General features: G+C 42.6%; 1 protein-coding gene across 1 annotated transcript in view; it reads right to left on the minus strand.

The window, feature by feature from the left end:
* LOC144529243 (uncharacterized) overlaps positions 1–13884 on the minus strand; it is a 33045-nt gene that overhangs the window by 4501 nt on the left and 14660 nt on the right. Inside the window, exons 4-6 of the mRNA XM_078268247.1 lie at positions 10800–13084; positions 7237–7360; positions 1477–1704 (exon numbers count right to left, since the gene is read on the minus strand). Coding sequence (XP_078124373.1) covers positions 1477–1704; positions 7237–7360; positions 10800–13084 — 2637 coding nt within the window. The remainder of the gene's footprint in view (positions 1–1476; positions 1705–7236; positions 7361–10799; positions 13085–13884) is intronic.

The raw sequence follows: 13884 nt of genomic DNA on the forward strand, positions 1-13884 counted from the left end.
TATGTTAATGGCGAGCCGAAAGCAGTCGCGGTGCTGTTGACATTACACTTCCTCTGAGACGGTGGTTTCTGTGCCCTGGGGACTGACTGACAGGCTGAGGTTGTAAGGCAAGGCAACTTCATTTCTACATCACCTTTCCAATAAAGTTACAGTGAGTAAGACATTTATAATTCAATTTAATAGGTTGTAGGGACGGATATGGGAGGAGATAGGAAGGGGTTTTATTTTTATTTTTGTTTAATTTCTGTCAGTGTAAAATATTCTAAAAAAATAACATAATGTTCTAAATAAATAGGGTAGGACTTATTTTTACAACTGAAATAATTTTTTGTAATTACAGAGGGAAAGTACCGAAAAAAGTATCGTTGGGTACCGGGAACCGAATTTAAGGTACCGGTATCGGGACTAGTATTGGTTCAGATGCGAAAGATACCCAACCCTACTGGTGGGTCCCGCATATTGATCTGCAAGAAGCTAAGGTACACAGACCCTGAGTGGATCTCAAGGCAGCCAGATGCTCTCAGCTTGAGGTGAACGGCAGAGAAGTCCACTTTGCAGCTGACTATAGTAAACTCACCATTAAACTGCGCCGCTTATTTCCAACAACGAAGTCATCAAGGAAACGTGGCTACACTCTGTTTCTAATTTAGCAGTAAGATTCAATAGCATACCGCTACCTAACATATAATCCATTCTGCCAAAGATATAGCTCGTGCTGTGATGAGCCTGACGCAGAAAAGGCCTTTCACAGGCTACAATGGGTATACTTATGGAAGCCCGAACCAGGAAGGTTGTAACACTTTCCTCAATGACATGAGATGCAGTGATAAACAGTCTCTCGTTGTCGGTGTTTGTGCATGGAGCAATATTTAATGATTCCGATACTAGGTACTTGACCTAGTATCGGAATCATTAAATATTGCTCTTTTTTGACAGTTTTGACAGTGCTTCCACACTGCCGACATTTATAAAGCTCTAAGCTTACTCTACCCTGATTGCCATTTGATCGTGTCATCAAAAACGCCATTGATCGGCAAAATGTATTCGGCCTAACAAGGAAAGTGCTTAATTTGCAATTTTTTGGACTAATAGAACCTCTTCATTGGCCACTAGAACGTCCAGCAGCAAAAGTAGAACCACTTCAAGTACTCCGATAACCTCATAAAGAACTTACTAAATGATCGTTTAAACCCTGTTTTTGTCCCCAAGCACCATCTGCAGATCAACTAGAACCTCCTAAAGGAAAGCAGGAACAACCTAAAGGACCCCATGGATCTCCTCACGGTTCTCTAAATAGAGACGGGGGACAAAGATGTAAAAAGGAAATAGGTCCTTTATTAACATTAACAATTCAGTCACGTTTTACACTCTTAAAATAAACCAGGATCTCTTGAACATTTATGCTTTTGATTTTTGCAGATTTTTTCTCATTTCCCCTAAAGACACGTTAAATAAACATGTCCATGTTGTTCCTACCTGAAGCTTCATCATCTTCAGTCTTCACAGGGACAGGAGTGAATGGGAACTTTGTGATATCAGCCCCCTCCAGCCCTTGAAACTGCTCTCCCTCCTGACTGCTCCACAGTTCCTCCTGTTCCTCTTTAATGTGTGGGGGGGGCTCTGGCTCCTGCTGGTCCACACTGGAGCTACACTCCTGCTGCTCAGGGAGAAACTCTTCCTTAACCACCAACAGCTGCTGCACATCTGCAGGAAACAGGAAACACACAATTGTGAGAACTGGGACATCAGACAAAACCAAGAAAACTGAAAAAACTGAAAAAATCTTTAATAACTGTAAAGCCGCCTACACATGATCCACGGTAGAACCGGCTTAAAGGAGGGTAGCGCTCCGCCTAGTTGGGCAGCACCGCTCTCCCCATGGGAAAACAATGGAGCGGCCAGCGCAGAAAAGTTTTATCGCGCATGTGTAGGCGGCTTCAGCACCACATAAAGGTCCGTTTACAGTTTCTAGTGCTGTCCCTCTGTGTTGATTAGACGACTAAGGCCAGCTTCACACTGGCTGCATGGCATGAGCGTATCAGCTGCGTGGCGTGTCCGTTTTTATTTCGGCTCCCATGTTTTCAGGTTAGAGCATACATACTGCCTGCATGACACGCACGTCTCAGCCACACCGAAAACACGTGCATGCTAGAAATAGGACCGACGCCTATTTTTCAAACATAGAAATGTTTCCAGTAGATACATTTTATCTAATTAATTACATACTCTGTGATTAATTAATCGCATACATAATTAACGGTGCCTGAACCTATACTTTTTAAGAAAGTAAAAAAAGAAAAGGAAAAAAAGGGGAATAAACAACAGTTGGTGACATTAAAGAACAGCTTGTTTATTGCTAAGGCCATATGGTCAACATTAAATGATTAATAATAATGTATAACAATAACTTATTTCACTAGTAAACTGCTGTTGAACGACAAAAACAACAACCAGATAGGAAAAGGACATTTACAATAACTTCAAATGCACCACGAGGCTGTAGTTTACCAGTTTCATTGAACGCACCGTCTGTGTTGTTTCTCCGACGGCAGCTGCAGATTGTTACATCCCGGTGTTGAATCCTCTACAGTAAAACACAGTCACACTTTACACCGTTTAGTGTTAGCTGTCAGCATTTAACCGTGTTTAATCCAGCTACTAGCTAGCGGTAGGCTAACGTTAGCTGCTGTTGAGTATAGTGTTAACTAGCTAGCGGTAGGCTAACGTTAGCTGCTGTTGAGTATAGTGTTAACTAGCTAGCGGTAGGCTAACGTTAGCTGCTGTTGAGTATAGTGTTAACTAGCGTCACATGCAGCGGGGTTTGTGTTTCCTGTAACGTCTGTTTCAGAGCAGCAGAGAGAAGCGCAGACATATCAGTGACACCAGATTTTCGTCTGTATGCAAACGTCAATATGGAATGGATTAATCTGCGTTAATTTTTTTAACGCGTTATTTTTTCTCAGATTAATTAATCGAAATTAACGCGTTATTTTGACAGCCCTAGTTTCCAGGCAAAATAGAATAGCAAAAGATGTTTATATGTCATTTTGACACAAATACATATTTAATAAATGACATGTTGATGTTTGAAAGTCTCTAGGTTTTGACATAAATGCAGATATAAATGTAATTTAAAAAAAATAATAAAAAATTATCAATTTTCAAATATTGCACCTGTCAATACAGAACCAAATATTCTGTAGCCTATTTTGCCGACGTTGTCTTTGCTGTAATCAAATCAGTATATATTTATGTTTATGGTCATGGGAAACATACATGTGTACAGACAAGGCTAGCAGCAGCAGCGCTGCGTCAGACACGTTTCTGGTGTGCAAAGACATAGAAAACGCCACACAGCCGCCACGCAACTGACATGCAACAGAAACGCCACGCTCACGCCACGCAGTCATTGTGTGGTCGGCGTAAGATTTCTGTAGTCCATTAGTCCATTTATAAATCAGTCATGTGGATATAATGATTAAGTGGGTAAAAGCAAATAGCCTAATAGAACAGCTAGTAAGTCTTTAAGTTCAGAAAATGACTTCCTACTTCTAAAAAGTACAATATTTCTCTCTGAAATGTAGCGGAGTAGAGACTCAAGTAAAGTACAAGTACCTCAACATTTGGACTGAAGTACAGTACTGGAGTACATGTACTTAGTTACATTCCACCGCTGCCTATAACTGATGACCCGTAATGTAATTTATGAGATTAAAAGTAATGTAATGTTGTAGCTGGTGTCAGCTAAAACACAACAATACTTATTAAAAGTGTGACTTTAGTAAGTCTTACTGTGAAGGCCTGTAATGTTTATTTTTTCAAAAAGCATGTATGTCTTCTTCACTTAGCTGGAAGCGTTTGATATTTGACATATTTACATATATTTGTGGACCTGAATAAGCAGCAAAGTGGAAGTGTGAGCATATCTTTCAGGCAACGTCTCTGCGTTGTGTTAGAACAGACGGGAACAGGAAGTGGTGGTTCAGGCGGAGCAACTTCCCTTTTTTAAGGTCTTCACTACTGTAATGCAGCCTTTAAAAACAGGGAAATACAACACTTGTCATATCAAGATACAACGATGTCCAAAATGTGGAGAAAATGGATGGGAGAAAAACGTACTCTGGTTTATTGGCATTTCTTTAAACCAATCACAATCTTCTTGGGCGGGGTTAAGCTCCGGACGGAGCCACGGTGCCGCTGCTCAATAGTCTCAGGAAGGAGCTGGTTTTGGTGGAACATGTGGACGTTCAAAAGAACATCTATGAAGAATACATCTCTCTCTGCTGTGTGTGTGTGTGTGTGTGTGTGTGTGTGTGTGTGTGTGTGTGTGTGAGAGTGTGTCTCTGTGTGTGTGTGTGTGTGTGTGTGTGTAGTCTATGTGATACGCAGGTATACGCAGTATACCCACTAAGAAATCTCCAGGATTTCCATATACCCACTTAAAAATCTGCTATGATACGCAACAACATAGTTTTGTGACAGAACTTTCACTTCAGATATTTGTATTCACAAATACAGGGTCGAGTACTGTGACAGCAAACTAAACTAACACTGCAGAACATGCAGAGAGATTTCTCTCATCTTTCATCGACCCGCTCCTCGCCGAGCCCAAATGCTCTGCCAACAATAACGCCAGCATCCTCCCTTCACCGTACATTTAAGACTAATATAAGTCACCTATTTTATTTTGTCCTCGTTGCTTTGGGGTCAGCTGTTGTGATCCAGGCTCAGGTCCCTGATGTGAAAGCCCTCTGCTTTGTATTCCATTATATTTTTGATATATTTTGAATGTCATCTGCGTTTTCTTTCACATAGGTATTCCCACCATAAATTGGTGTATGAAAGTGTATCAGAATGCAGGAAAGGAAGTCTTTGACGCTCAAAATAACCCTGGGGGAGGACACCCAGACCCCCCACTTTGATCTGGAGAAGCAGTGGCAGCAAAAACTGTCCTGTTAGTAGTGACCTGAGGACTGTCCCGGGACAGTCAGACACTGTCCTGTGACACCCAGACACTGTCCTGTGACTCCCAGACACTGTCCTGTTAGTAGTGACCTGAGGACTGTCCCGGGACAGTCAGACACTGTCCTGTGACACCCAGACACTGTCCTGTGACTCCCAGACACTGTCCCGGGATAGTCAGACACTGTCCTGTGACTCCCAGACACTGTCCTGGGATAGTCAGATGCTGTCCTGTGACACCCAGACACTGTCCTGTTAGTAGTGTCCTAAGGACACTGTCCCGGGACAGTCATACACTGTCTTGTGACTCCCAGACACTGTCCTGTGACTCCCAGACACTGTCCCGGGATAGTCAGACGCTGTCCTGTGACACCCAGACACTGTCCTGTTAGTAGTGTCCCTAAGGACACTGTCCCGGGACAGTCATACACTGTCTTGTGACTCCCAGACGCTGTCCTGTGACACCCAGACACTGTCCTGTTAGTAGTGTCCTAAGGACACTGTCCCGGGATAGTCAGACGCTGTCCTGTGACACCCAGACACTGTCCTGTTAGTAGTGTCCTAAGGACACTGTCCCGGGACAGTCATACACTGTCTTGTGACTCCCAGACACTGTCCTGTGACTCCCAGACACTGTCCCGGGATAGTCAGACGATGTCCTGTGACACCCAGACACTGTCCTGTTAGTAGTGTCCTAAGGACACTGTCCCGGGACAGTCATACACTGTCTTGTGACTCCCAGACACTGTCCTGTGACTCCCAGACACTGTCCCGGGATAGTCAGACGATGTCCTGTGACACCCAGACACTGTCCTGTTAGTAGTGTCCTAAGGACACTGTCCCGGGACAGTCATACACTGTCTTGTGACTCCCAGACACTGTCCTGTGACTGGCAGTGTACAGGACAGTGTCTGACTGTCCCGGGACTGTATATTACTGTAACACAGTAATATAATGCATTACTAATTACATTTCGGTAATATTATACACGTTACAATCTCAGTAACGCAAGTTACAACGCATTTTAACGCAACATTTTGTGGTGTATTGTTTTTTTAAGAATTCATCAACACCGCGACACATTTCTTCACAGTTATTTCCTGTTCCTGTTGCTGTATTCGACGGTTGAGATGACTGCAGAGACAGAGACATTTGCGAGATGGACATTATATTTAAGAAAGTGAGCAACTTAAGCTTGATGGACATTTTGCATCTAGTGCCTCACGTTCATCTCAGTAAGCTAGCAAGAGTACACAACAGACAACTTCCGTGTAGGCTACTTCAAAATAAAAGCACTTCCTGTGACGGTTCGCAGGAAAACTAAATGACTGTTAAACAAATAAGGTTGTGTACCTTTTCACATATCAGCTGTAAATCAAGTACTGTAAATAATGTAAATAGAGAGTTTTAATCACATTCTAATTGACCATTTCCTTTAGACTGTTGTAAACTAAACATGAATTTCTTATTCAAGTGCTATAAACAAACATTTCACAACAATGCCGTACTTCACTACAACTGTAAGGTACTTTTAGTTGAGTATTTTCATGTCTCCTACTTGCCCATTGTACACTTTACTTCTCTATTTTTTATAGCTTTAGTTACTTCGCATATTCATATTAATTATACAAAATATTATGAATAATCTATGATGTATTAAAGTGGATAAAGAGGAGACTTTAATGCTTAATTAGCTGCCAAATCAAACTTCCAAAAGTAGTGTAACGCATTACAATTCAGAGACAGTAATATTGTAATATAACCAATTACTCTCAAATGACAGTAACTAGTAATCTATAATGTATTACATTTTGGAAGTAACTTGCCCAACACTACTAACAGGACAGGACAGTTTTTGCTGCCACTGCTGCTGTTGATATGCAAAGGCCCATTATTTATCTATATTATGTGGTACTGTATACCCACTACAATCCAATCCAACTTTATTTGTAAAGCACATTTAAAACAACCAGGTTGACCAAAGTGCTGATACAATGCATTAGACTGCACCAATACCATGGTGATACACACCGGGGTTAAAATGTGACCTGACGTGCTAAGCTAGTGTTAGCTTGGTGTTGACAGAAACCCTGAGTGCAGCTGAACATATAGCCCCTAACGAGCTAAGCTAACGCTGGCTTCGTGCTCCGGACTGCAGCTGTGAAGTATCAAAAGTCAAATAAATACATAAATAAAACGCGTTAAAAGTTAAGCAGACGATCGGAAACCAGCTGTTAGCTTAGCAACATTAGCAGCAGCGGAAAGTAAACAAACCTGTTGTTGTTGTTCTCGGCTTCATTCCCGGTTCTAACCCCCCACAGAGCAGCAGCTGTATCCGGGCTCGGTCCGCCTCTGCTCCGCTTACTGAACTAAACTCTGACGGGTTGTGGTTCTGCCGTTATTCAGTTCCAGCTAACAGTTCACTCTGCTAACACAACTCACGGTCAAACCGGAGGAGATAGATACTACCACTTCCGGGGACAACCTTCAAAATAAGAGTCTTCTTTTTCTTGGTATTCTGATCCTTTACTTCAGTAAAAGTACTAATACCATATTAATTATCATTAATATTATTTATTTATCGCTACTTATTATCATTTCATTATGATCATTTGTCTAACTCTTACACACACACAAACAGACAGACTCACAAAATAAGAGTTCTTTCTCTTGCTGTTTTATGGCAGCAAGCAACATTATGGCAAAATAAGACTTATTAAAATCCTTTACTTCAGTAAAAGTACTAATACCACACTGTATAAATACTCTGTTACAGTAACAGTCCTGCAGTGAAAATGTTCTTTCAGTAAAAGTGTGTAAGTATCATCAGGAGAATGTAGTTTTTGTATTAAAACATTGTAGTGTGTGTAAGGATCAACCAGCTGTGTGTTTAAAGGTCTGATCCTCTCAGCTGACTAGTAGTCGTTATATTGTTGGTTAGTTTACTTTAGAATAAGACATCAGATTTATAAACTACATGAGTTTAGTGTTCAGAAATATTAATGTGTAAAGTAACTAGTAACTAAAGTAACTAGTAACTAAAGCTGGAACAGATGAATGTAGTGGAGTAACTAAAGTAACTAGTAACTAAAGTAACTAGTAACTACAGCTGTAACAGATGAATGTAGAATACTTATTAAAAGTGTGACTTTAGTAAGTCTTACTGTGAAGGCCTGTAATGTTTATTTTTTCAAAAAGCATGTATGTCTTCTTCACTTAGCTGGAAGCGTTTGATATTTGACATATTTACATATATTTGTGGACCTGAATAAGCAGCAAAGTGGAAGTGTGAGCATATCTTTCAGGCAGCGTCTCTGCGTTGTGTTAGAACAGACGGGAACAGGAAGTGGTGGTTCAGGCGGAGCAACTTCCCTTTTTTAAGGTCTTCACTACTGTAATGCAGCCTTTAAAAACAGGGAAATACAACACTTGTCATATCAAGATACAACGATGTCCAAAATGTGGAGAAAATGGATGGGAGAAAAACGTGCTCTGGTTTATTGGCATTTCTTTAAACCAATCACAATCTTCTTGGGCGGGGCTAAGCTCCGGACGGAGCCACGGTGCCGCTGCTCAATAGTCTCAGGAAGGAGCTGGTTTTGGTGGAACATGTGGACGTTACTACTGTAATGCAGCCTTTAAAAACAGGGAAATACAACACTTGTCATATCAAGATACAACGATGTCCAAAATGTAAGACGATATCTAGCCTCGTAAGTGGAAGCATATCTTTCAGGCAAAGTCTCTGCGTTGTGTTAGAACAGACAGGAACAGGAAGTGGTGGTTGAGGCAGAGCAACTTCCCTTATTTAAGGTCTTGCGGAACACAAAACAGCATCTCACTCAGTTGGATCAGAAGTGTAGATTTATGCAATATGTTAGCGGTGCAATACATGGGCTGTTGGATTGTTCAATATGTCATTGTGTACTGCATAAGTTATGTGGAAATGTGTCATTTGTGCAATACGTAGGCTATTGGGGTTGGGAAATATGTATGCATTTAATCTGAAGACATCCCAATCTGTCACCTATGAAGTCTACTCATCATCAACATGTCTCCACGTACGTAGCCTCGCGTAGATTTAACACAGAAGTATAAATCACGCTTCAGAGAGAACCATTCTTTTTACACCATTGTTTTTCATTTTCATTGGAAAACATTTAAAAGATCATAGTGTGAGATTCGTACCAAACAACTTCTCTTCAGCGCCGAAAAAGTTGGTGACACGTTTTCAGCACTTTCTCATAGCAATATAATTTAATAAGAAACAGAACAATAGAATATATTGAACAATAAGCAATAAAAATGATTCTTGCTGCAGGTCTGACGGTCCTGAAACAATCGTCAAATCAATAATAATAGTAATAATTACACGTATCCAACAGTTCTCAACATTTCATCAGTCAGTCTGTTGAAGGACGAAAAACTCCAAACTGAAACGTAAAAAAAAGAGCCGACAGCTGAATAAATTAAGATTCAAAAGAACCCTCCAGAAAAAAGTTTATGTTCAACAACACTGCAACTACTGATTCTTTTCATCGTGGATTATTTCCTGGATGAATGGATGAGTAGTTCTGTCTCTAAAATGTGGATCAGTGTTTCCCAAAAAGCCCAAGAAGACGTCCTCAAATGTCTCGTTTTGTCCACAACTCAAAGATCTTCAGTGTCCTGTCCCAGAGGAGAGAAGAAACTAGAACATATTCACATTTAACACGCTGACATCGCACAAGTTTACCTGTTTTATCATGAAAAAATGACTCAAACTGATTAATCAGTTATAGTTGGAGATTAATTTAATAGTTGATGACTAATTGTAACTTATTTATTTGAACAGTGCACAAAAAACATTAATAGATGTCTTGTGCCAGGTTGGAGCAAATTGCTAGTTTCCGCCCGTAGTCCCTGGGCAGGAAGATGGCGCAATGAAGACAAAGAGTGTGTGTGTGTGTGTGTGTGTGTGTGTGAGTGAGTGAGTGAGAGAGAGAGAGAGAGAGAGAGAGAGAGAGACAGAGAGAGAGAGAGAGAGAGAGAGAGAGAGAGAGAGAGAGAGAGAGAGAGAGAGAGAGAGAGAGACACAGAGAGAGAGAGACGCAAGAGCAACAGAGACGGAGGAGAGCAGGGAAAGGAAATGCAGCTGAACGAATACGCTGCGTGTTTTAAATAGCGTAAAAGAAGAAGAAAAGAAATGTGGCGGTGTTGATTGTGTGGCGCACCGCCACAAATTAGTCTATGTGTGGGAAACACTGCACAAACTCGCGCCTTGCATCTATTGATTTTGTCGTTGCCTCCATGGTAACCTGGAGGGATTTGCCCGCTGTGGATTTAGCTTTGTTCTTGAGATGAACTTTTGATTTCAAATGGTCGTTCCACGTGTCTTTGCGGGTCCAGTCAACGGTACGTTGACGGAAATTACAAAACAGTTGTAGTCCAGATAGTAGTCGTTGGGGTATTGTTCAGCCCGGTATTTAGCAGTCAAATGAGAGTTTCTTAATTTTTTCGCCACCGTTGGCTTATCAGGAGCCATTCGCTTCGACATCTTTTTTCCCCACGCAACAAACTCAACGTGAACGTGAGGACGTTTGGTTACTAGGCAACATGTTTAACAATGCCATTTGGCCAGAGTTTAGGTAGAGACCTTTCTTGTTGTTTTAAACTGAAAAATGAGAAGGAAGTACAAAACAATTGTTTATTTAATATGTCAACAAAATATATGCAAATTCCGTGCGATTCCGCGTGTATAAGAGAACTCCGTTTTCATGTGTAGATTCCGCGTTTTCCGCATCACGGAAATCAAAGGGCCCTACATCCCGCCCACTCCCGTTGATTTCTATGCTCTATTCCGTCCCTATCACGTTACCAACAGTGAGATTGACTCCCATACCGCATTTTTCGGGACTCCCGCGGGTCACGGGACTCCCGCGGGTCACGGGACTCCCGCGGGTCACGGTATTCCCGCGGTCACCCCACTCTGCAGCCGGAGCTTTTCCCATCTCGTGCTTCGTCGCGTGTTTTTTCAGATTTCCCTTTTGCCTGAATCTTTTGCCACAAACTGAGCAGCTGAACGGGAACTCCCCGCTGTGGATCTTCATGTGATTTTTTAACATAACCTTAAGACGGAAAGCCCGTAAGCAGACGGAGCAACCGAAAGGTTTCTCCCCCGAGTGAACGCTTGCGTGTTGCTTCAGCTCCCCGCTGAACCTGAAACCTTTACTGCAGACGGAGCAGCTGAACGGCTTCTCTCCCGTGTGAGACCCCATGTGGTGTCTGAGTCGGAACTTGTGTCCGAACTTTTTCCCGCACACAGAGCAGTCAAACGTGTCCTCTCCCGTGTGAAGCCTGGTGTGTTCCAGGTAGTGGTAGCGCTGAACAAAGCGTTTACTGCAGACGGAGCAGCTGAACGGTTTCTCTCCTGTGTGCAGTCTTATGTGGACCTTCAGACAGAACTTACGGGCAAAACTTTTGCCACAAAAAGAGCAGCTATGTGCTTTCTCAGCTGACACTTTGATGTTTTTCCGAGACATCAAACCAAACTGCCGTTCCCTGCTCTCTTTCGAACTATCACCGACTTCTCTCTCCGGTTCAGAAGAGTCTCCAGTCTTGTCTTCGGGTTGTAAATGTGGATCTGGGTCCTCCTGGTTCAGACTGGAGCTCTCCTCCGGCTGCTTTTTTGCGGCACTACCACAGGAAGTAGACGGTGTCTCTGTTGTGTGGATTGTCATGTGTCTCCAGACATCTCCTTTGAATTTAAAATGTCTCTCACAAACCATACAGCTGTATTTTTCCTCTCCGGTGTGATGTGGCATGTGACGAACTAAGTTCCCCTTCTGAGAAAAACTTTTACCACAAACTGTGCAGCTGAACGGTTTGTCTGCTGAGTGAACTATCATATGTACCTTAAGATTTGTCTTCTTGCTAAATCTTTTCCCACACTCAGAGCAGCTGAACTGTCTCTTGTTTTCAGTTTTCTTAACGCTCACAGGGACTCTGTTACATTTCAGAGTTGACTGAGGTTCACTGGGATCGGTCCGATGATCACTGACGTCAGTTTTAAATTCAGAAAAGTCTCCAGTCTCGTCTTCGGTGTCTGGTTTTAAACGTATGTCACTGTGAGCGTCACTAACGGAGGACGTTGTCTCTCTCATGTGCGTTCTCATGTGCTTCACAAAAAAACCTCTGTATTTGAAACCTTTCTTACAAACTGAACAGCTGAAAGTTTTCTCTCCTGTATGTCTCTCATCGCTCACAGGGACTTTGTTACTTTTCAGAGTTGACTGAGGATCACTGTGGTCAGTCTGATCATCATCACCGCCCTTTGTTTTAAATCCTGAAGAGTCTCCAGTCTGGTCTTCAGTCTCTGGTTGTAAAAATGGATGTGGATGTGAGTTCCTGACTGGTTCTGCTCCTCCACAGTCCTCTACATCAGCTTCTGATTCCGTGTCCTCAGCTGCCTCTCTGTTCTCCTCAGTTTGACTCTGACGGCCGACACACTGATGGTTCCTGAGCTGTTTGTACCAGGTGAAACTTTGGTCACAAACGCTGCAGCTGAACAGAATCTTCTTTATGACCGTGCGATACTTAAGTGTGTTGCAGCCAAGTCTTTTCCAATACTCAGAGCCCCCTAACAGTTTTTCCCCAGTGGTATCAGTCGTACGACTTACCGGGACTTCAGTATTTTTCAGAAAGTTTAAATCTGACTGAGGTTCTCTGGTCTCCTTCCAATCAGCACTGTCATCAGTCTCAGGTTCAGAAGAGTCTCCAGTCTGGTCTTCAGTATCTGGTTGTAAAAGTGGATGTGGATGTGAGTTCCTGGCTGGTTCTGGTCCTCCACAGTCCTCTCCATCAGCTTCTGTTTCCATGTGTTGAGTTTGTCTTTGATGAAGCTGTGAGGACTGAGCTTCCTCTTCATCATCTTCACTCTTCACAGGGACAGGAGGAAATAGGAACTTGGTGATATCAGCCTCCTCCAGCCCTTGAAGCTGCTCTCCGTCCTGACTGCTCCATAGTTCCTCCTGTTCCTCTTTAATGTGTGGGGGGGGCTCTGGCTCCTGCTGATCCACACTGGAGCTACACTCCTGCTGCTCAGGGGGAACCTCTTCTTTAACCACCAACAGCTGCTGCACATCTGCAGGAAACAGAATACAAAATCAAATACAGACAACTGTTTAGACTAGAGGTCGACCGATATGGGTTTTCTCTGGCCAATGCCGATCTTTAGAAATCAGGGTCAGCCGATGGCTGATAAATGCTGCCGATTTATTTTGGCTGATATTTGGCCGATATGTGCTTGTTTTTAAACCTCTATTTGAAAGATAAAATGTAACACTAATATACACAGAACAATTGGAGGCGCCGCGGGCCCCACGAGCAATGACGGCCATTCAAGTCAATGCTTGATATTCCGTCCCAGAAGCGTGTGTGAAGCGTGAATTTTCATGCGAGCCGCGGGCAGTCCGGACAGCAAGGCAGGAAGTGAAACAGAGAGAGCATCCAGTCAGTTTACTAAACCCTAATGAGACCCTAACCTCCCTCTTCTCATGTCTGATGAACAATAAGTTACGGGAGTGAGAAACACAAGGCATTCTGACCTAACGTTACGTACCAAGTAGCGTTAGTTAGTTAGCATCGTTTGTTACTTAGTTTATGACAAATAGTTTTGGCTGTGCTTTCTAACATGATGTCATCGTGCTAACTGAGCACAGTTAGCCTTTACAACAGAACTGCTTCACTACACTTGTTGGATAATGTTTCTCTTTTGATTTGTATTTGTCGCTGTGTGCTCGTGGTGGAATATAATGTAAACAAAGAGCGGCGTGCCAGAAATGCAATGCGCCGTGACATAGATCCCCTTCAAGGCCAGGCTGATGTTGGAAGTCACAACACAAACCACATGCTTATAGAGGCACTGACAATGCATTAGCCTGA

Source organism: Sander vitreus, chromosome 14, assembly GCF_031162955.1.
Source record: "Sander vitreus isolate 19-12246 chromosome 14, sanVit1, whole genome shotgun sequence".
NCBI lineage: Eukaryota > Metazoa > Chordata > Actinopteri > Perciformes > Percidae > Sander > Sander vitreus.